We start from the raw sequence: 22,477 nt of genomic DNA, 5'->3' as shown, positions 1-22,477 counted from the left end.
AAAAGGATTATAATCTTTGTTTTTATTTTTATTTATTGGATTGTATTAACATGCATATTATAACAATTTTATCTGTAAATCAAATATGTACTAATTCTTTCATATGATATTTATTTAAACTTTAAAGAACTCATATATTTCAATAAATATTTTTGTTAAATTAATCCTCGGGTTTAAATTATTTGTCAATTTTTAATTAGTTTCTTGAGCTATTTTTTAATTGAGTTTGAACTTATATTTATTTTATAATTAGGTCCTTATCAGTAACTTCTTAAGGAAAATTAATGACAATGACCTAAATATAAAAAAAAAACAAGTTTAAGAATCTAATTGATTTTTTTTATAAATAATTTAGGAACTTACTAAGTGATTTAAAAGTAAATTAAAAAGCGTACAAAGAATATCTCTTGATTGAATAATTTATTCAGAATGAGTGCATTAAGTCTACCAAATAGAACCTTTAAGGGGAACCCAGGAATGCAGTCAAGGAAATGATCTACTCTGAAAATTGATCTACTTTTGAGAATGTTGAGTTTATAACATGCACAAGTGATAATATTGACGTATATATAGAAGCGATAATACCGCCATGGAGAGATAAAAATATTCAATATAGACTTATAAAAATGACAATACTATATTCACAAGTAGCTTACAAAAGCTTAAGAAGAATATTTTAAATGCCTAAGTAGAATTTGAGAATTACTCAATAGGTTCTTGAAATATTTGAAATTTTTTTATTAGTCCTGGGACAATTTTTTTAATTGAATTCTTAAACTTGTATTTGTTTTTTTTTTTAATTAGGTCCATGTAGTCAATCCTGTTAATGAAAATTAACGGCAAAAATTTAATTAAAAAAATAAACATAAAAACCCAATTGGCAAAAAAGAATCAGAAACCTAATTAAAATTTGTTAAATAATTTATAGACCTGAAAATTAACTTAACCAATTTTTTTATATACAAAAATTTGGAGAAATTCATTACATGACTAACTAAGTACTTAAATTAAGTAACACAATTATTTCTTCATAATCATTTATTTTATTCAATTACAAAAGAGAGGTGGGCCATTCAAGAACTTGCATCAGATTAATACTGATATGGAGCATATTAGATGGTTGGTTTCCGCAAATAGAGCAGGTGGTGTTGAACTGTGATGGGGCAGTGGCAAAGCTGTTTTGTGATCATCTATGGCAGTTTGTTCCTTTTTAGGAGCTGAAGGCTATTTTGTTGGGTATTAAGATGGCCTAGTTCAAGGGTTACAGAAAAATTAGAGTTGATTCGGATCCTCATGTGGCAATTCGTCTTCATGCTTTACCAGCTGACATGGCTCAAGTTTGTTTTTCTAGAAGCTTTTAGGCCTTTATTTTCATGTTATTCACCAAAAATAAAAAATAAAAAATAAAAACAAGAATGCACCAATCCCAGTAAACAAAACCAGAAGACAAAGACCAATCCCTTTCCACTAGCTCTGTTTTTTTTTTTATTAATTATCAATTTGGAACCAAATTCTTTTTAAATAGTTTAATTTCATTCCTAAATTTTTAAAAAGTTTAATTTAATCTTTAAATTCTTAAAAATGAATCTATTTGATTTTCAAATTATTTTAAATAATTCAATTTCATCTTGTAATTCTTAAAAAATTTGAAACTAAATTGATCTATTTTTAAAAATTTTAAAATTAAATTGAATCTTTTAAAAATTTTAAAATTAAATTGATTTTTTTTAAGAAATTGAATTCAAATTGAACTATTTAAAAATTTAGGCGCTAAACTGAATTATTTAAAATAATTTGGGAAATAAATGGATAATTATTATTTATTTTTTTGCTGATATTGCCGCTAGCTCTGTAATTCTACTTTTTTCAAGAGAGTTCTATAATTCTACTTAATCAATTTGAGTAAGTAGTTAAATATTCAAAAAAATAATTTTATCGTGTATAGAAAATACAGGTAGTTTGTATTAAATGTGCACCCTTGGATCAATAATGGTTTTAATTGAGGTAAATATTTTATACCTAGATTTAATTTTGAAATTAGAAATTAAAATTAAAAATGAGCTTTGGCAATTTTAATTTTTACATTTGAAGAATCATTTATAAATTCACAAAGCAATTTCGTAAACTAAAAAAAAATGGATGAAGAATTATATCAGTGTCATCGATAGGTGAAGAGCGTATTGTAAATTTGTAATTGAAGATTTTTAGAGGAAAATTTAATTTTCAAAATAAATTTAAATATAAAATATTAAAATAATCTACCCTCCAGAGATATCAACCTTCCTTCTGACAGACAGCATGGGTGTAACCCATATTAGATTTTAGTCCTTTCCTTTTGTTGTTTTAGTTTTTCTGACGCATAAAAAAAAATCATTAGTGTAAACTTTATTTTTGTGAACTTTGGCGTAAACTAAAAAAAAATAGAAATTAATTTTTGCATTTAATTAGGACAACAGAATGTATTGTTGTAAATTTCTTACATTATTTTTTATTTCTACAAATAAAAAAATCTAAATATTATATAAAACTGACATTAAGAGGATATAAAAACTTAAAAAGTTAAATACTAAATAAAACAATTAAATGTTATTAAATAGCAGAGACGTATAAATATTCAGTATGTAAAAAATAATCATTTAATTTCTTCTGTATCAAACATTCAAACTCTACCTCCTTCCCCTCTCCTGTTGGCTATTTTCATTCGAACATGAACCTCGTCGTGTTCTCTCAGAAGAGAGGCTTCTCGTGATCAAAACGTTAGTTTCGAACGCTAGTGCTAGCAATGCTTGTAAGATATTCATTTTTATTTATTTTCTTCGTTTCATGATTTATTATTATTAAAATTTGGAGAATCGGAAATTTTGTAGTTTGGTTGGACGTGACTTTACCTGCGTATCATTTGGACAGAAGATTTGGAGCTGGCAAAGACAATTTAAGGTACTATACTATACACTGATCGTTCTCTATTAAAACAAATTAGAAAAATTAATTAAAAGTCGGCCATGTTTAATTAATTGTTTATGTGAAAGATATAGCAATATTAATTGGATATCTTGGTGACTTTTAAGCTCCATTGTCTGACTCAATTTGAAATGTTGCAGGTCACTTAGAAGATCAAACTCAACATATATGTTTTCTCAGGCTTCTCCATTTATCATTGAGATGCTCTTCATAGAAAATTCTTTGATAGGAACAATAAAGGGTGATAAAGAAACCAAAAGAGAAAATGTGGTTCGAATTATTTCAATTATTTTTCATTCATTACAACATAATTTACTTAATAAAATGAATAGACTTTGTTTTTTTTTCTTAGGTTTAAAAGCTCAACAACTGTGTGCTTCTTGTCTTGGACCTTGATACATGTTATCAGTTCCCATCCCTCAACCCCTTTCTCTTTGCTTCCAGTTTTTATGCTAGTACTAGGTAAATGAAAGTAAGAGTAGAAAAATGGCATATATTCGGAATTTTTAACTTGAAAATTTTCTGAATGTGAGTTAAGAAAAATCACAAGACCTAGTGTAGAGAAGTATCTTTACTATTAAAAGTAAAATTAAACTATCTCTTTCAATATATATAAAAGAATCTCTCAATATTATCGTGTATGGTTGAAATATATCTTTCAATTGTATCACCCAACAATCAAGGTTTACAATTAGTTTTTCTATAGCGGAAATATAATTATCTTTTTCACGAGGAGAAGGAACTAAATTGGATTGAGATTTACCCGGCCTATGTAGACTTCATGTTTAGTTTGGTGAAATTATGTTTCTTTTCTTTCTTTACTGTTACTCTAGTGAAATTTTATCTAACATAAGCGTAGAGTTCCTTTTGTAACTACTTATCCTTATTTTCAGTCGTGTGTAATCATGGAAAGAATGACTATACCACTGTTGGAGAAAAAATTTGATAAGTTATTAAAGTCTAAATTAATTTACTTGATTCACCACCATGATGAGATTTTTGCTTCAAATTATGTGTTTTTCATTTATAATATTTGAACCGATAATTTATCTAAGGAGATTAAGTTTTAGTACCAATTAAACCATTTTCTTTAAATTAATAATATATATCATCTAAATAATTTTTGTTCCTTTTATCTTTTTAACTCAATCATTCTGATATTTTAACTACTTGATAGTTTATTTTTATTTTTTTGAAAGAAACTATTTGATAGTTTATAACCACCACAAAATGTGTTTCATAACCACTACAAAATATAAAATACTAAAAGGATTACTTTGAAACAGTAACAAAAAGGATAATATTGAATTAAATTCAAGTTAAAAAATCAAAATAATCTTTAAAAAATACAAAAGGTCAAAATAGATTTTTACAATAAAAAAAAACCAAAAGTGTATTTTAACCTTTATATGTATTAAAGGAAAAAGAGGCGCTCCGAATATCTAATTCTATAATGAGAGAGAGAAAGGTAAATAGAAAATGAAGTATGACAAAATGTGGTAGTTATTTAATGAAAAAGAATGGTAAAAGTGTCTACAAAATGGACACCAAAATAGGGTATTCCTATTATAATTGTTATAAACGATAAATTATTGATTAAAATTTGAACAATAAATGAAAGAAAACTTAACCGATGTCACGATATTTATAAAATCTCACATCACTTAAAAGTTGAGGTTACAAGTTGTTTATAAAATTCTTTTGCCTCAACCCATCAAAACGTCTTTTATTAGAAAAAAAAATCATGACGGTCCAGTGTACAACTTAGTTAAGTGAGTTTTATATCCTTGCCATGTGTATTTTTCACATGATAAATTGTAATTTCTCTACAAATTTTCAAACATTTAGACAAGAAAAAAGACTTATTTTTATCAACTTTGTTTCCATGATATCATCTTTTATAGATTAAAGATTAAAATTTCAACACCACAGAAAAGGAAACATAACACAAAAAGGTGATTTTTATATACTTGCCATTGTATTTTTGAATTAATAAATTTTAATTTTTTTAACAAAATTTCAAACTTTTAAACAAGGAAAAATACTTATTTAATTTTATCAACTTTCTTTCCATGATATCATCTTTTATAAATTCTAGATTAAAATTTAACAAATAGAAAAGGAAACATAACACAAAAGGTGAGTTTTATATATCTTCCATCGTATTTTGGAAATAATAAATTGCATTTTCTTTAACAATTTTCAAACATTTAAAGAAGGGAAAATACCTTTTTATTATCTTTTTTTCCATGTTCTTATCTTTATTATAAATATACATGTGATTAGGCAATTGATTAAATACACTATATATATTTGATTAGTAAAATGGTGTTATTTAAGAGAAAATGATAAATAAATTTAATGAACTAATAAAAAAGCAACTTCAAGAATTATGAAGAAATTTATCAAATCTAAACTATTTTATCACAGGTAGAGATAGATAAAATAACAGAATAGATAATATTTTAATTTTGGATTTTGATAAAAAAAAAAAGAAAGCGTTGAAAAAATCAATTAGATTAAAAAATGAACATTAAATGACTATTTGTGTACTTATTATTAAAAATATTTTTTTATACATATTTAAATTCACTTTTTAAAACTTAAACAAAACTCAAAATATTAAGATAGCAATTATTTTTTAAGAGAATTAAGATATTAACTATTAAAACAAATTATTAGTTTTGATTAAAAAAATAACACTAATATAGCTGATAGTAGTACGACGTTCAGAAAAAAAATACTGATAGTATGATATCAATTAATTTATTGAAAAATTATGGAAGTATTTTCCGTTTCCAAACTCTCTTTCTCTTGTAACCAAAAAAAGACACATGTAAACAAAAAAAGGAAGAAAAAACTCTCTTTCTCTCTCACACAGTCACACTCATAATGTATTTTGTCCTTTAGAAATTAAAATACATGTCTGCGCTTTAATTAGAAGGGGCATCCTGCCTAATTTAGTTAGTTATACCAATGATCTCTTTGCTTACCGTCAAAATCGATCTTATCGCATTCATACAAGGAAGAAGTAAAAAGATTATATCCTCATCACTCACATTATTTGTGATAAAAAAACAAAATAATTAGATGTCTCATATGTGAATAATTGTATTAAATATTTATGAGAAAATTTTTCATCCATAAAAATCTTATCAACTCCAATATAATTGTCTCAGTAAAAAAAAAAAACATTAATCTAAGTGCTTCATCAACCCTAGAGTCATGCACCAAGTGAGATTAGTTATACGCACAACACAAGTTGGCCAACAAAATGGACCTACCACGATAAGTCCCCAGACTACAAAAGTCTACACCTCTTGCTTTCTTTTTCCAGCCTCGTCTCATCAAAGACAACACAGCTGTACAATTAAGTCTACACTTCAAAGAAAGTGGTTACTTACCCGAAATTCCCACTTATATATATATATATATATGTCCATTACTCACGCCACGTTCCATAAATTGTATTTCTAAAGTCATGTGATAACATTGGAGGGGTTTTAACAGAATATAACTGTACACTAATAATTGAGAAACTAAATTTCTAGACCCTGCCATTATTAACCAAAATTAAAAACAAATGATCGCATCATGTACATTAAAAGAAATGAAAAATATAACTGAGTTGAGCTTATAAGATGAATAGAATCTTGTAAAAAAGAACACTCTATAAAAATATTTATCATTGAAACATCAATAATAACATGTTAAGGATTTCTAGAGTGACTAATTTTGCATCTATTAGATTACTACATTAATACCACTCCTTGAGGGATGAATTGATGCAAAATTACTTCATTATAATTAGTAATCTGAATTAGATATTTAAAAAGAAAGTTTCATACTTGATTCGAGTACAATTATCTTTCTCTATATAATGCATTTTGATTTAGCGTCTAGTAGTTTGTTTGCTGGAAAAGAGAATTTAAAAGGGGAGAAATAAATAATAAAATTTATATCTTTACACTTTATTTTAATTAGGAATTTTGATCTTAATTTATTTGTACAAAAAAGTGAACTATTGCTTGAAGATTGAATTTCACCAAAAACCAAGCCCCACGGCAGCAGCAAACATGGTTTGGTTGCCATCATCTTGGTCCATATTCTGTTACGTGGTGGGTCCATTCCACACACTTGGAACCTCAAAGCTTTCGTCCATTTCCTTCCTTCTCATCCATTTTCCCTCCTTAATTCCCCTTCACGCCTTCACGTCCACCTTGTCCCAATCTCCAACTCCTTCCCCCCTCCTCTCTTTTCTTTTCTATCTCCAACACCAACACTGACCAAAACGACGCCGTTTCGTAAGCTTCCATTAACCGCAATTCGGAACTCCACACTCACATATTCTCCAGTTCCATTCCTTCCACGGTTTCCTTTTTCCCCTTTCTAGCTCTCATATTCCGCTTGCGCCAAACTATTTTTATAACGCTGATTGCGACCCGAATTAATCTTTATCCATTGCGTTGAAGCAATTCATGTGGCGTCCACTTCACTTACGTGGATTTCCAAACACTATACATGAGAAAACTCCGTTAATCTGAATCCATTGTTGATTATTCATTCCTCCAAGTCCAGACAAAAAGCAAAACAACGCGCTTATTTCTAGATCTCAGCTTTCTCGATTCTCCTTTTCCCAAGCGATTCCGAATCCCCGAAAAAAAACAACAATAACACACGATTCCTTTCTTCTCTCCCAAGATGATCAAGATGAATCTCGTTGCGGCGTTCGCATTCTTGTGTCTATTCACGGTGGAGCCATGGCGCGTTTGCTCGCAACAACAACAACAGAGGCTTCTCGTGAACATGACGCTCGTTCCAAGCGCTCGTGCTAGTGGCGCTCGTAAGTTCATGATAATTAATTAATTTGTATTATTATCATTATTATTATTTATTAAAATTTGGAGAATCGGAATTATCTTGTAGTTTGTTTGGACGGAAGTTTACCGGCGTATCACTTGCACAGAGGATTTGGAGCTGGTAAAGACAACTGGCTTCTACAATTTGAGGTACGCCGAACTTCCTCTACCTCTTCAAAATAAGATCGAAAAATTAATTAAAACATGTTCATGCCATGTGTATGGGAAGGATATAGTAATATACTACTCATATTATATGATATGATATGTAATATATTTATTCATTTTTGTTGTGTATGAGTTGTTTGCATCTTGCTAGTGTAATTGACTGATTGTGTTGAAAAAGAATAAAACGAGTAAGTTGCAGTGTTGTTTTTTGGTGGCGTTTGAAAAAGTGGCGATGGTGGGAAGAAGGGGGTGAGACCGCCGTGAGAGTGATGATTGATTATTGGTTGGTTTCGAAATGCCATACGACAGTGGCTTTTTTGTCGTCTGCCTAGAGTTTTGCGCGCGCAGTGCTTTGGGGAACTGGAATCTGCTGTTTAACTACACGCTACACAGGTCCAACAGATACAATCTTTGCTTACGTGCTCGATCTTTATTGGCGGATAGAGTTTTGTTAGTTTATCTCTAGGAAATCCAGTAATCTTGTACTAGTATTTCTAATTTGATTCATATTCTAACGACATATTTAAATATTTATTTTAATTTTATTTTGTGATAAATTATATTATGTTGAAAAATTTGATAACATTTACTAAAATTAAGAAAAATAATACAAATTTTAATAAAATTATTTCCTAATAAATATTATTTTTTTTGAAATATTTATTTTCTTAATTTATATGAAAAAATTTAAGAGTAATAGGTAGTAATATTATATTTTTGTAAAATTTTTTGAAAACTGAAAAGTAATTAATGATTAAAATATGATTTTTTATTTTATTTTTATGTATTGATAATATATGTTAGTTAATCTTAATATATTAATAAAAAAAGATAATTAATAGTTTTAAAACGATGTACTATAATTTTATAAATAAAGTTTATATAATCAATGTTTTAATATAATGTTAGGTTTTGTGATAAAATATTATCAAAACTTGTCAATTTGCATACAATATATTTGATTAATCATTTTTAAACGTGAAGATGCTTATTATTATATTTTATTTATTTTGTGATACATACATTTATTGTATGTTTTTATAAAATCTTAAATTATTAATTATTTTAAATGTTATATATGTATTCAATTTTAAACTTTAAACTTTAACTTTCTAATCCACAGCTTTATTTTTTTAAAATTCCTTTTCTCTTACAATTTCTTTTCTTCTCTCAAATCTTAAATATTTCTTCTCTAAAATTATTATTTTTTATAAATTTTTATATTTAATCTTTCATACTTAAATTTATATTCCTTAAAGATATTTAAACTAATAAATAATATTTTAAATAAAATTCATAGAGCCAATTTGTTTAATGCAATGCTATATTATATGATAAAATATTTAATTAGTAAAAGTTATCAAGTTTTAAATTATAAATTTTTTTTGGGTAAAATTTTAAATTATATACTTGATTAGCCATTTTTTCATGCTGCTTGATTAGTCATTTTCAAACATGAATATGCATTTTATTATATATTCTTTATTCTTGTGATACATGATTTTATCATTATATTCTATGTATTTTATATTTTAATAAATGCTTAAATTAGTAATGATTTTAAAGTTTTATTTTTATATTAAATTTTCATTTATTTTCTTGAACTTTTTATTTTATTATTTTCTAATTTTATATTAACAATATTATACTTAATTTTATATTACTTATACTTTCAATTAAATTTATATATAATTTCAAAAATAAAATATATTTAATAAATACTATAATAAAATGATATAATTTATCATAAAAATGTTTAGAAAAGGCTGAATTTTAACAATTGTAAAAAAGTTAAAATTTATTTATGATTAATTAAGATTGTCTTTAAATAAAATAAGTTTGAAAATTTACGTTAAATTTATATTATTAATATTAATTCTTTTTATATTTAATTTTTAGGTCATCTTGCTAATAATATAGAATATTTATTGATTTTGTTGATGATTTATTTTTGTCAAATGATTTAATCAATCAACTTTAATGCAATCTTTTTTTACAACAATATTTTTTCTATGCACCCGGCTTAAACATGAAAATTTGCTTAATAAATTCAAATTCATCTTTATTCAACCTAATAACATGTTGATTCCTCTAATTTAAGTTAACTCTTGTTATTGCACAAAATATATTGTTTTAGCTAAACACATTCAAATTAAATGGAGTCTTGTAATTAATTAAGCAAGACCAAAGTCAATAACATTCCACGGTCCACACTTCCCTAATCAGTGTCTTTGGAAGCGTGGAGTTAAAGATAGCGAGGTTGACCCATACAGGGCACTGTCGGAGAATAAAGTTTCATAGAAACTTTGAATCCAAGCAAAGCAATGAAAATCTGAAAGAATTGATTGAGAGGACAAAGTAGATAATAGCGCAGCAGCTAGTTAGTTCAGTTAGCTTGGTGGAGCCTAAATACAAATTGAAGGAACCCTTTTGGTTCTACGTAGTAGTACATTCATAAATCATTATTTTTTTTCCGACCAAATTAATGACCATCACCAATTAATTATTTATGGTACATGCCAGGGAGGTGGATGGTGTAATGACTTGAAATCATGCTTGGATAGAGCCAAAACTCGGAGGGGTTCAACACGTTATATGACCAAGTGGGAGGTGTTCTCCGGTATTTTAAGCAATAATGCCACCCTTAATGCAGGTAAGTTAATCAAATTTTGCCTTGTTTAATTTTTTTTTTCTATCGTATGAGAATTATTATAACTTGAATTGGTCCTTTTGTTTATATTAAATATAAATGGATATAGAATGTCACTTTCTTCAATGAAAATGTTTCTTATACTTTTTTATGAGAAAATGTTTCTTATATGAATATATACTCATGATGTAGATTCGATAACAAATTTACCTATATATATCATCAAACCTATGAAACAAACAAATATGAAAAATGTTTCTTATACTTTTTTGATCAAAATGTTATCAAATCTACATAATGAGTAACAAAACAAATATATCCTTGAAAGGACAGACTGGATGGTAAATAATAATTATAACTTGGGTCATAGCTTGTTGAACCACCCTGCATTACACTTATGCCTCCACCAACTAGGCGAGGTTCCGTGGGGTGCAACTCAAGGTGTTCCACCGGGGCACCAAGAGAGGGTAATGTGGGAAGAACGGATAGTGGAGGATTTAATCGAATAGTACACGCTGTGTCCACACCATCAAAAGCCGAATACTGAGAGCTGCTGGATGCATTAGAAGCATGGTAACTACTGCATTTATATGAATTAGAGCAGAACAATTACGTGCGCTTACGTGCTAAGGAAATTTTTTTAATAACAAGAAAGTATTTGAGGTTTTTATTTGATATCTAATTATTCTCCTTTCATTGGGTCGGCTCACTTGATAAAGATATATTTCAAATTATAACTCTATTTTCAAACTAAGGATTTAACTAAGTCTTTGATTAAGCAATACAAGTGTTAAATACAAGTGCTGAATCACTTCTACCAATTGTTTTTAGATAAAAGAATAATTACACGATGAATATGGTGTACGCCTTTAAGTAGTGTTGGGTATTATTTATAGCCTTAGTTTCAAGGAGTTTGATTTATATTTTATTCTTTTCTGTTTTTGTCACCTTACTTTACTTTATTTTTTTATTTCTATTTCCTCTTCTTTTTACCCATTTTATATTTTACAAAATAGCGGGAAAAATTTATCGTATTTTTATGGTCTTTTTTTATTTTACTTGTTTTTCTTTTTCTTTTTGAAATTTTTTCCTTAAAAGGAAGGACTCGGTAAAATAGAAAATATATTCATAACATGATTCAAATTACATTAACTGCGTTACATTTTAATCATTATTAATAAATATTTTGTGCATTGTAGAAATATTTTTCAAATGGTTTAAAATTTTAAAAGTATATGCTAAAAAATATTTTGAAATTTTAAAAGTAAAGACTAGTAGCTCTTTAAATTAAAAAGTTAATTACTAGTAACTCCTTAAATTATTCGATTTCCTACTCACTGTCTCAGGGCTAATGATATATATATATATATATATATATATATATATATATATATATATATCTATTTTTTTCCCACTCATAAAAAATATGAAAATATACCGATATAGATACTACAATGTAGGGACTATTAACATTTTTTTTTTTTACTGTAATTGCTAACATCACAGTATAGGTATTTATTTAGGGGATACCAATTTAGCTCATCCCTCACTTTTGCCGTCGCAGTGGTCCTTAAAACAGCTGTCTTTTGAGTTTAAAATCCAGTTATGTACAATGTAACTCCCCAATTGTGTCATGTTCCTTCTGATTCCCTTTCACGGACTCTTGTCTTCTAGTTAATTACTATCGTGATTTTTTACTTTACATTTTTCACTTCGGTGTGTTGTTTAGCACGAAATTTTTAATGTATACTTACTTTTAAAAGAAGTATTTCAAGAAATTACATTCTAAATATGTTTTAAGAAAATTAAAATTATTAAAATATTCTTCCTAAATTATAAGTAATTGTAAGAGCAAATTTCAATATATTATTATTCTCGAATCATCATCATCATCTCCAGTTCAGCTGTCGGTGGACGTACCGTGTTTCTTAATGCTAATCTAAATTATTTGAGATGATGTGATGAGCATCATGTGAACCGATAAATCTTGTGCTTAGATCCGTTACACTGTCTTGTTAATTTCTTTTCATTTGATGCATGAAAAGAAAAATGCATTTTCCCACTTGAAAAGGAAAACGAATATTAACTATGTGGACATTGAAATAAAATGTACAAAAAAAGTTTTAGTTGGTTAAATATCGAAACTGAGTTCTGATTCAAATAAAAAAATTCTGTAGATTTTATTCTCACCTACTTTAATATAGTTATTTCGTATATAGCATTTTGGTCGTATATGTATAATTTTTTAATTTTATTTATATATTTTACTTTCCAAATCTCTGGCGTGATAGTAAAGTCTAAGCAACTTGAATAACTTTTTTGTCGAATTATGTATGAAAGGAATTTTTTTTTTAATATGTTGTCCCCCCTCCCCCTTTAGACTTTGTGTTTTTGATTTTTTTAAATAATTAAATTGTTGCGTTTGTCCGTGAATGTGCTGTACCCAGATTTTTACAATTGGAACCGTGTGAAGCTGAGATATTGTGATGGGGCTTCATTTACTGGAGATGCTGTGTTCACTAACAAGGTAATTTTCTCAACGCCTCTACCCAAACAAAGGAATTAAAAAAGAAAGAAGGATACAAATCGTTGGTTAAATGAGAATGTCTTCCATTCATTCCTCTATCATATATAATTGTCACATTTGATGGCTAAATCACTCTTCTAACCCAAAATTACAGTAAAATCAGGATAATGCATGGTAAGGGATTCAAGCTAAATCAGAAAGAACACTGATTTTTACAAAGAAAAAAAGAGCAAAGTTTCATTATTTGAATTTTAAATAATTCATATAATAAACCATTTGTGAGTAGTCCTAGACAAACCAATGCATACTTCACACAATGTGACGGTGATCTAAATTCATTCACTTTTTATTTCTCTTCCACACACATATCTTGAAAATAATCTTCTTCAGTCTAAAGCAAAAGTAATTTTACTTTTTTTTAAGAGAGTATTTTATTTTACTTTTGTTGTTATTAAAAAATTATTTCCCTAGGAAAATTGCTGTAAAATCAGGAAGGAATTGGGTTAATTTACGGGCTTTTGTGTTTCATCAGCATTTTCATGTGTCTAAACCAATTTTGTTGCATTAAGTAACTCTTCGTTTTTGTGAGGTGAACATCAGACAACAACTCTTCATTTCAAAGGGCAAAAGATTTGGGAAGCCATTATTCGCGACCTTTTACCACTGGGTTTGGGAAAGGCACGGAAGGTATACTTCAACTCTATGGAGTTTGCTTTGGTTTATTCTCTCAAGTCTCAACTGAAGATGAGTTTAAGTAAAAAAAAGATATATTATATGATGTAAACTAAATTTATAATACATACTATCTCTCGTGTGTAGGCTTTGCTTTCAGGTTGCTCAGCAGGAGGTTTAGCGACCTTTCACCATTGTGACAACTTCGCCAAGTATTTGCCAACGAATGCTAGTGTTAAATGCTTGAGTGATGCCGGTTTTTTTCTTGACGAGTATGATTTGTCTATCTTGACTCATTTCAACATAATTATAATCTTCATCTGCATTTCTTCTTCAAAATCTAAGTATTAATGTTTCATATCCCCTTTTGCAGAAGAGATATCAGTTTGAATCATACTATGAGGTATAATTTCAAAAGTCTAGTTCAATTGCAGGTAACCTTCAATAAATGCATCATATATACGCGCTTGTCGTTAAAAATAGCGTAAATGAATCATTTGACAATAGTTCACGTGTTTTTTAAAAGAGAACTGAAAACAAAAATGGCTGGCAGGTGTGTGCATTTTGTTTATATGATATCAGATTTTTATCTTCTAAGCTGAAAGAGATTATTAGTAGACTGTACAAAGCATATCTCTACCAATTATTAAAGCTTAAAAGTGTAAGCAACATATTGTCCGGATACAAATTTACTAACTGCAAGTTGCATTCATGATAAATCAACATTAATTCCATGATTTCAACACAAATTTTTGCAACATGTTTTCATGAATCTTGTCAACTCCGTGCACTGTATTGATGTCAAAGATGCAGTGCCACCAAAATAACTTGAAACCAATGAAGGAGCAACTCCATGAAACTTGGAATTAGCCTTTTGTTAAGAAGTGCTACTACATAGGAGAAAGATAACGTATAAAATAACAACACAACACAGAAATGATATAGGGAAGCCTACCTAAAAATGCAATAGAAGTTGTGTAGCTACTACATTGCTTAACTTTAATGATTTCTCACTTCTGATTAAATTTCCCTCTCCGTTTGTCCCTTCATTTTTCATATTTTTGAACTTGAAAGCTTTAGAAACCACTATTAAGATTTTTTTTTATTTTTATAATGCAGCTTGCCGAATGGCCCCATTTCGTAGTAGATATCACTTTCTTATTAACTTCTAATTGAGCTTAGGGAGAGGAAAATGTTTATATACCATACTTTATAGGCAGCAGATAGCAGAGCAATTGGTTATGTAAAGAAGTCTTAATGAAAGGAATCTGCATGTTTTGTTCTCTACATTCAATTTTCAAATTGCATAACAGAAAGAAAAGACAGTGCAATGCATTCAACAGTCTAACATGACAATATCTTGTGCAACAGGGGATAGAGAAGAACCTGAATGGAAATTGTACCAGAGCACTGTACTTTCCTGACTTGGTATGTTTTCCCATGAAATTGCATCATTAGCTCTGGAAAATTTAACAAAATTTTGACTTTTGTCATTTCCACAATTCCATGCAGTGCTTCTTTCCACAATATGCGTTGAGATACATATCAACGCCATATTTTATTTTGAACTCTGCCTACGATGTATTCCAGGTAATTTTTTTTTCTAACATCCTATATTGCACATTATCTTAATTCATATAACTGTCGAATTATGAGATGAATAGAAATTATAACGTCAACAGTTCAGTCATATTTTGGTGCCACCCTCTGCTGATATGCACGGACACTGGAAACAATGCAAGGCGAACCTGGCGGAGTGTACAGCAGACCAAATTGATACACTGCAAGGTTCCTATTTCAAGTTTTTTGGCAGCAGTTTATGGAATAGCTTTCACCCATTCTATCTCAGAAGAAGTCTTTAGTGTTTACAAACATGTTAGATTTTGAGAATGAAATCTGTAGTTAGTACACGTGTTCAAAACTCATCATGATGTAAATAAGACTCATTTTCCTTAATCCACTTTATTCAGGTTTTAGGCTTGACATGCTTGGAGCTTTGAGACCGTTCTATATGAATTCAAGAAGAGGGGGGATGTTCATAAATTCATGTTTTGCTCATTGCCAGAGTGAACTACAAGAAACATGGTTTGGGGATGATTCTCCGAGAATAAACAATAAGGTACCAATCTTACTCCTTGACAGAAAGACACGATGATAAACCTGTTTATTTTGTGTGCAATTTTAACTAATATGTCGGGAACATTTATATTGTGTAAAGTGCAACATAGTAACCGACTTCCAATGACCAGTTATACCTAATATGTGGAAAATAGGAAAAGGAGTTTACGTTATAAAGGATAGTAGTCAGTATAAGATTTTTGAACTATGTGTCAATATTGTAGTATTTTGTTAATTGATATTTCGTCCTTTGACCAAAATTTGAAATTTACGCTTCAAAAGAAGGTCATGTTTGAACTTTTGGCACTGCGAATTTTTAGTCTGCGGTATGATTAAACTACTCTATCTTTTTACAGACTATTGCAGAAGCGATTGGTGATTGGTATTTTAGTAGAAACATAAGCAAGGAAATAGATTGTGCATATCCTTGTGATGCAACTTGTCATAATCTTATACCGTAAGCTCAGGTAATGCCTTGTATAAAATTATGTACAAATTCTCTTGACATCTTTATGACTTTTAAGCTCCATTATCTGACTCAATTTGAAGTATTGCAGGTTAGTTGGAAGATTAAACTGAACATTTTTTCCTCAAGCTTCTCTATTTCTCAGAGAAGTTATGATAGTTCTCTGAAAAAGAATTAAGAGACATTTTTCGTAGACAGCCAGTCAGCCATACAAGTACAGTGAATGCTAGACAGATAGAAAATTCTTTGATAGGAACAAGAAAGGGATAAAGAAACCAAAAGAAAAAAAAATGTGGTTTGAATGATGTTAATTATTGTTTATTCATTACAAAATATTTTATTACTTAATAAAATCAATTGGTTTTTCTTATTTTCTTTCTTATGTCTAAAAGCTCATCAACTGTATGCATCATGTCTTGAACCTAAATTCAATGAATATGCACTTCAAGTAAATACATATTATCAGTCCCCAATCCCTCAACCCTTTCACTCTTATTTTCATCCGACTACTGGCACACCATAATTCAATAACTTCAATGAATATGCACTTCAAGTAAATCTATGAACATCGAGGAGTTTTCTACCAACTAGTTATGGGTTAGTTACAAGCAAATTTGACCCTACATTCAATGAAATGTTCATTGTTTTATTTGTACTGTTAAGCATCACGTTCCAAATGACCTAAATTCAACCTACGATGCTCATTAGGATTTGATAATAGGGCAGGTCAAGGGGCAAGTTTGCCTATCCTTACTCTCCTCTCCCCTACTAAGGACGAGGTGGGTTCAGAAGAGACTAATATGAAAAATTAAAACACAACTTCATTCTTGTTGACGGTTGAGGTTGAAAAACTCACTATTTTTTTTATAAATATTATTTACTTATATAATTTTAAATAAATTAATATATTAAAATTAATAAACAGCATGAATCTTAAAAATATGGAATTTAAAAATGAAATCAGATGTTTAATAAATTGTGTGATTTCAATTTTATTATTTAATATCTATTATAATTTAAATTATTTAGTAATTATAATAATTAATATATTTTTAATAATTATAAAAAATGGAGTGTAAATATATTCTTAACTCTAACAATAATAATAATGCAAGTCAGTAAATACATTTTTGTATTTTTTGCAATATTTTATTTAAATATATTACAGTTAAAAATACTTATTTTTCTATTAAAATAAAAATATTTTATTTCCTTTCAAACTTTCTTACACTTTTATTTTATTTTATTTTTAATTCGCATTCAACATTAAGTTTTCCCGAGTTATGTTTTACTTTTTTACTCACTTTGTTTTAAATTATAAAGTATTAATAATATTGAACGTTAAATGGTTCAGTGTTCGTATATTAAAAGGAAAAAAATTCTTTCAAAAAAAGTTAAAAGGAAAAAAGAAAAAAGAAAAAGGTAAATGAGGAAAGTCGGGGCGTGAAATTAACGTCAAGAGGAGCACTGGAGCAGCGTCCGTTGGTTATAAATATAACAACCTCGACATGCTTCAGAGTTCAGATGTTAAGTCTTTCGTTTTGTCTAGTGTTGCGTCCGTCACCCTATGATTGATTTCTGCATGATCTCTCTCACCTGATTAATGTTTTGGGAGCAGTAGAAGATTCATGTTTGTCGTGTCGTGTGAATTATGGGTCAAGCCACGAGGGATCGATATCGATTAGCGTTTGTTTGACTGCCGTTTTCCATTTTGCGTTTCTTTTAATAACAGTACTTCTTGATTTTTTAATCTAAAAAATTTGCCAAGATTTTCAAAGAAACGTTCATTCTTTTATTGGCTAATAGCTTCTTTGATCTTGCTTACGTCCATTTGCAAGTGAAAACGTTATTTTTTCTGGTGCTCTGTAAGTTCCAAAAGCAAGTAAGATTATTGAAGAAAGAAAATCAAGAATAAAACCTCAGAGTGTTGAATTTCAATGGTTTATTTCTGCACCATGGCTTCTTGATCGGGTTTTAGGAAATTATGTGCTGACAATTTTGGAAAGGTGGAAGATACATTGGAAGGAAAGGTTGATCTGCATAATGCTTCGTGGACTTGTGCAGTAGACCTTATCGCAGAAGGGTGTTTCGTGATCCCAAGAAAAGCGTTACAGATCTTGATGTCGTTGGTGAGTTATATCATTGCATTTGCACTTAATTGCATTCTTATTATTCCCTTTCTGGAATTTATTTCAATCCAAACTTTAAAAGTAATTGCTCGGCTATGCCCATGGACGGCACTGTCTACCTAAAGGTTAATTGACAGTGTAAATATGATAAAAAAAAATTAAATAGTAATGAGATCGTTTAATATATAAAAGTGTTTATAAGTTAGTAAACTAGGCTCCTTAAAAAATAGTGAGGGTATCCTATTCTCTCTATCAGTTTCGTCCTGAGTCTCCTTTCTCACAACAACTACACAGATTAGAGTTATCTTTTCTTCCGAAATTAGCAGAACACCATCCCCGCCACTTTTTGCATAACCAACACACACTCTTACGCAGATTCCCCACATTGCCCTCTCACTCTCTCACCATCCTTCGCCCCACAACAAAGACAAAGCTCAAAAGCACAAGAAGGAAACACACTCCCACTTCCTCCACCAGAAGAAGCAATTGGATTGTCCCCAAGGCATTGCCAATGCATTGCACTTCTCTCTGTGGCGATGACAACAACAACAACAACAACGGTGCCTCTTTTTGCAACTCGTAGCTGAACGGGTCAACCTTCCTGGCTTCCCTCATGCCCAAGACGGAGATTGGCGCCGACCGATTCCTCCATTCTCACCCACACTACGATGGTCGCGGTGCTCTCATCGCTATCTTCGGTACCCATTTGGTAAAGCTTCTCCTTTTTTGTTTTTCTGGTAGATATTGAACATGGGTTGGTGTTCTGTCATTGGCATAGTGCTGATCTAATTTGTTTCTTTAAAAAAAGTTTCATTGACTGATATCTATTGTGCTTGTATTCTGAATTCTGATAATATGTTACGTTGTAATTGGTACTGCTGTACTGGTTCATTGATATAAATGAGTTTAATCATAAGAGAGGCATGCTTTCAGATTCTGGGGTAGACCCGGCTGCTGCTGGATTACAGGTTAGCTCAGATGGGAAACCAAAAATTATTGATATTCTTGGTTGGTAAGTAGAAGCTAATTGATGCTGGATTTTTATCTGCTATGTATAACTGATTTACCAATAAATAATGATAATTTTTTATCCACCAGCACCGAGAGTGGAAATATTGATACCTCAAAGGTGGTGAAGGCCAATGCTGATGGTTGTACTTCTGGGGCTTCAGGTTAGTGCTACAGAATAAAATGTGGTAAAAAAATTCTTCAATATATTGTACTATTTGCAACCTGCTAGTACCTTCATAGATATTGGAATAACAGACTTCATATCTTTACATGCATTGCTTGTAATAACTGCAAGCTGCTTATCAGTCTTAAATTCTTGATTGAAATTAGTGAAGTGGCAATTGTCGGTTTTTCACTCTTCTCATTTTTTTCACAAAAAAATGACTAAAATAAAATTAAAGTAGTTGATCGAGGTCAAATTAATACCATAAATACATGTGCAGTGAATACATGATTTCTATTACCTGAATGAAGTGACAAAATTATGAGCTTAAGCCTACTTCAACTATTCTGTTGTGAGTGATGTGTGCCTATAATCCTTATTTATTCTTCGCATTAATTAATATTGTTAGGAATGAAGCATTTCTTTCCTTTTCCTTCTAACCTCACTCTGTTTCAAGAGTGTTTTATTTTTATTTTTTATGTGCTTCCTTAGTATGCTAATATCTTTAATCTATCATTCTTGTTTTCTGTTAATTTTCTTTCTCTTCTTCCTAGTCAAAGAATATGAACCACATTAAGCTCTTGTCTGTGCTTAAATGTTCATGCAAAATTTGTACAGGGGCATCTTTGGTTATCAATACTTCATGGAAAAATCCATCAGGTGACTGGCATGTGGGTTATAAATTGGTTTGTGAGCTCTTTACAGAAAATTTGACTTCTCGTTTGATGGTAGCGTTAAACTTTTTTTAATATTATAGTTGCAATTTGGACTTAATACCTATGGCTAATAGATCTAATTTCACCATTTCTCCTAAATTTTTCATTGGAAGAAAGAAAGAAGAAGTGGGATGAGAAAAACCAGGAGGAAATTGCAAAGGCTGTAAAACAGCTTACAGATTTTGATCAGGTATTCAGGTTCATTGTAAAATTTGCTTGATTCTTCTTATATGCCATTACTTCAAACCACACATATGATCTACTCATAAAAATTAAAAATTTTATTTAGTAGGCATTGAATATTGTAGAAGCAAGCTGATGCATCTGTTGTGTTAATTTTTTTTAATATGCATTTCCTGTTTTCTTAGTATTTTCTTTCTTGTTTCTCCTTTTTATTTGCATGCATATAACATGAATACTGTTCTTGGAAAGAGAAAAGGAACTTTCCTTCCTTTTGGTGACAGCTGTACATTTTCTGTTATGTTTCACTATGTTATGTCGTACTAGTTTCTTCTCTCTGCAAATACCCAACAGAAAAATTGCATCATACCTTTAAGAGTAGAAGAGAATAAAAGAGAGAAAGAAAAGATTAAATGGAGCCTGTGAATTTATATTATCATTTTGAGAAGTGTGATTATTTCCATTTGGCTACTTATGTGCAAAGATGAAATCTTTCTTTTGATTTTTTTCAGTTGCCAGATTATATTTCTTCTAATTTTGTTACGGATAAAATGCTTCTCTAGATATAATGTGCCTGTTTGCATTCCATCATATCTTTTAATTCCATGTAACTCAAAATGTGATTCATTTTCTTTTCTAGGAACACATCAAGGTGTTTGTGAAGACCTCCAGAATAGGCTTGATCTTCTGAGGAAGCAATCTGTGGTGGGTGCTGAACTTGTTATGGATTTTTGTTGTTCTGTATATTGCTGCTTTTTCCACTTCTTGAAACATGCAATTTATTCCAATAATCATTTAGTTATATGACATTCAGAATTTCTGTATTGCTGAAATTTTTTTATGTTTGAAATATAATAGTGGTAAAATGGTAAGATTTTGGTGGTGAATGATGTATTACTGTACCCTTAACTTTTGATAGGAAACAATTTTTTCTTTCCTTCACTGTGGATGTTGGTCTATGGCTTTCTTCATGGGAGCATCTACAATGGGTATGGAGAGAAATTGAGGAGCTGTAAAGTAGTTTAGACAAAATTCTGTGTTATGCACTGCACACTGATATCTTTTTATTGTATGATTACGACCAAGTCAATGAAGTAATAAAGGCGCTAATCAGAAGCTAACTTACAGCATAATTGGAAGCTTAATTGCAATATGAACATTGCATATGACCTCGACATGTTATTAACATGCATGATAAATTTAACAGAACTAATGTTCTCTTTTTTGTTTATTTGTTTTGGTGTTTTTAGGGTTGCTTAGGAGATTATCATGTGCTCCTGCTATGCGGCTGAACTTCAGAGGCTAGACAGGGCACAAATGTTAATCAAAACTCCACGGCACCCTACTATACAACATGTTGTGGCACTGTAGATTAATGGGATGGAGTACACGGTCCATTTGGTAAAGGAGACATGCTACAACCCATGTAGGCACAAATGTTTCACGGGGAGTCTGCTATAGTCTTCGGATAGTCTTCGGATGAGGTAAGCTCCGACGAGAGTGACTTAGGCTCGGACCAAACCCAGCCAGCAATAAAGTAGTAAATCGTGGACAAACAAAACTAGATGGGATATAGCTGCTGGTGGAGTTCACAGAGTGTCTCAGCTGACAACCTATGAGGTTAAGGGCACGAAGGAGACAGCAGGAAGCAGAAATGGGAAAATGACAGGTAGGGATATAGCGGAAAGGGGAAAAAGGCCTGGGATTTTGGAAGAGAAGTCAAAGAAATGAAAACAACGAGCAAGAAATGGGTTCATCTATGTCAGATAATTTTGAATTAAAGGGGAGGGTCTTGTGATGTCCCAGATGCAGAGGAGGGTGTTAGAACAAAGGATGGAAGTTTGAAAAAAAAAGAAA

At 29.9% G+C, this 22,477-nt stretch overlaps 2 protein-coding genes across 9 annotated transcripts; both read left to right on the top strand.

Annotated features, from left to right (window-relative positions):
- The first annotated feature begins 7,127 nt into the window (after nt 1–7,127).
- Nucleotides 7,128–16,796, top strand: LOC114403648 (pectin acetylesterase 9-like). 3 transcript variants are annotated; one of them, XM_028366741.1, is made up of 13 exons: nt 7,134–7,804; nt 7,888–7,970; nt 10,512–10,641; nt 13,086–13,165; nt 13,766–13,852; nt 13,985–14,109; nt 14,211–14,271; nt 15,209–15,265; nt 15,350–15,427; nt 15,520–15,625; nt 15,808–15,956; nt 16,312–16,422; nt 16,513–16,796. In XM_028366741.1, the coding sequence occupies exons 1-12, from the start codon at nt 7,663–7,665 to the stop codon at nt 16,414–16,416; spliced, it is 1,203 nt and encodes a 400-aa protein (XP_028222542.1). In that variant the 5' UTR covers nt 7,134–7,662; the 3' UTR covers nt 16,417–16,422; nt 16,513–16,796. The 3 variants fall into 3 exon arrangements, with proteins under 3 accessions (XP_028222546.1, XP_028222543.1, XP_028222542.1); XM_028366742.1 differs by having other exon boundaries at nt 7,133–7,804; nt 16,312–16,796; XM_028366745.1 differs by lacking the exons at nt 16,312–16,422; nt 16,513–16,796 and having other exon boundaries at nt 7,128–7,804; nt 15,520–15,712; nt 15,808–15,931.
- Nucleotides 16,797–17,716: 920 nt separating this feature from the next.
- Nucleotides 17,717–22,477, top strand: LOC114402453 (tripeptidyl-peptidase 2-like). Of its 6 annotated transcripts, XM_028365021.1 has the most exons (8): nt 17,718–18,550; nt 18,926–19,248; nt 19,484–19,562; nt 19,649–19,722; nt 20,343–20,384; nt 20,554–20,630; nt 21,261–21,325; nt 21,871–22,477. In XM_028365021.1, the coding sequence occupies exons 2-7, from the start codon at nt 19,164–19,166 to the stop codon at nt 21,309–21,311; spliced, it is 408 nt and encodes a 135-aa protein (XP_028220822.1). In that variant the 5' UTR covers nt 17,718–18,550; nt 18,926–19,163; the 3' UTR covers nt 21,312–21,325; nt 21,871–22,477. The 6 variants fall into 6 exon arrangements, 4 of the variants coding, with proteins under 4 accessions (XP_028220825.1, XP_028220822.1, XP_028220823.1 ...); XM_028365024.1 differs by lacking the exon at nt 21,871–22,477 and having other exon boundaries at nt 17,717–18,550; nt 20,558–20,630; nt 21,261–21,301; XR_003664433.1 differs by lacking the exon at nt 21,871–22,477 and having other exon boundaries at nt 20,343–20,452; nt 20,558–20,630; nt 21,261–21,324.

Source organism: Glycine soja, chromosome 20 (genome assembly GCF_004193775.1).
Source record: "Glycine soja cultivar W05 chromosome 20, ASM419377v2, whole genome shotgun sequence".
Lineage (NCBI taxonomy): Eukaryota > Viridiplantae > Streptophyta > Magnoliopsida > Fabales > Fabaceae > Glycine > Glycine soja.
This window is presented reverse-complemented; position numbering and strand designations above follow the sequence as displayed.

What these genes read in the sequence shown, in the direction of transcription:
- LOC114403648 (XM_028366742.1), top strand. Translation starts at nt 7,663, where the DNA reads ATGATCAAGATGAATCTCGTTGCGGCGTTCGCATTCTTGTGTCTATTC. An exon ending in ACTGGCTTCTACAATTTGAG is followed by an intron (nt 7,971 to 10,511) that starts GTACGCCGAACT and finishes GGTACATGCCAG; the next exon opens with GGAGGTGGATGGTGTAATGA. An exon ending in GCCGGTTTTTTTCTTGACGA is followed by an intron (nt 14,110 to 14,210) that starts GTATGATTTGTC and finishes CCCCTTTTGCAG; the next exon opens with AAGAGATATCAGTTTGAATC.
- LOC114402453 (XM_028365021.1), top strand. Translation starts at nt 19,164, where the DNA reads ATGCCCAAGACGGAGATTGGCGCCGACCGATTCCTCCATTCTCACCCA. An exon ending in TGCTCTCATCGCTATCTTCG is followed by an intron (nt 19,249 to 19,483) that starts GTACCCATTTGG and finishes GCATGCTTTCAG; the next exon opens with ATTCTGGGGTAGACCCGGCT. An exon ending in AGCTTACAGATTTTGATCAG is followed by an intron (nt 20,631 to 21,260) that starts GTATTCAGGTTC and finishes TTTCTTTTCTAG; the next exon opens with GAACACATCAAGGTGTTTGT.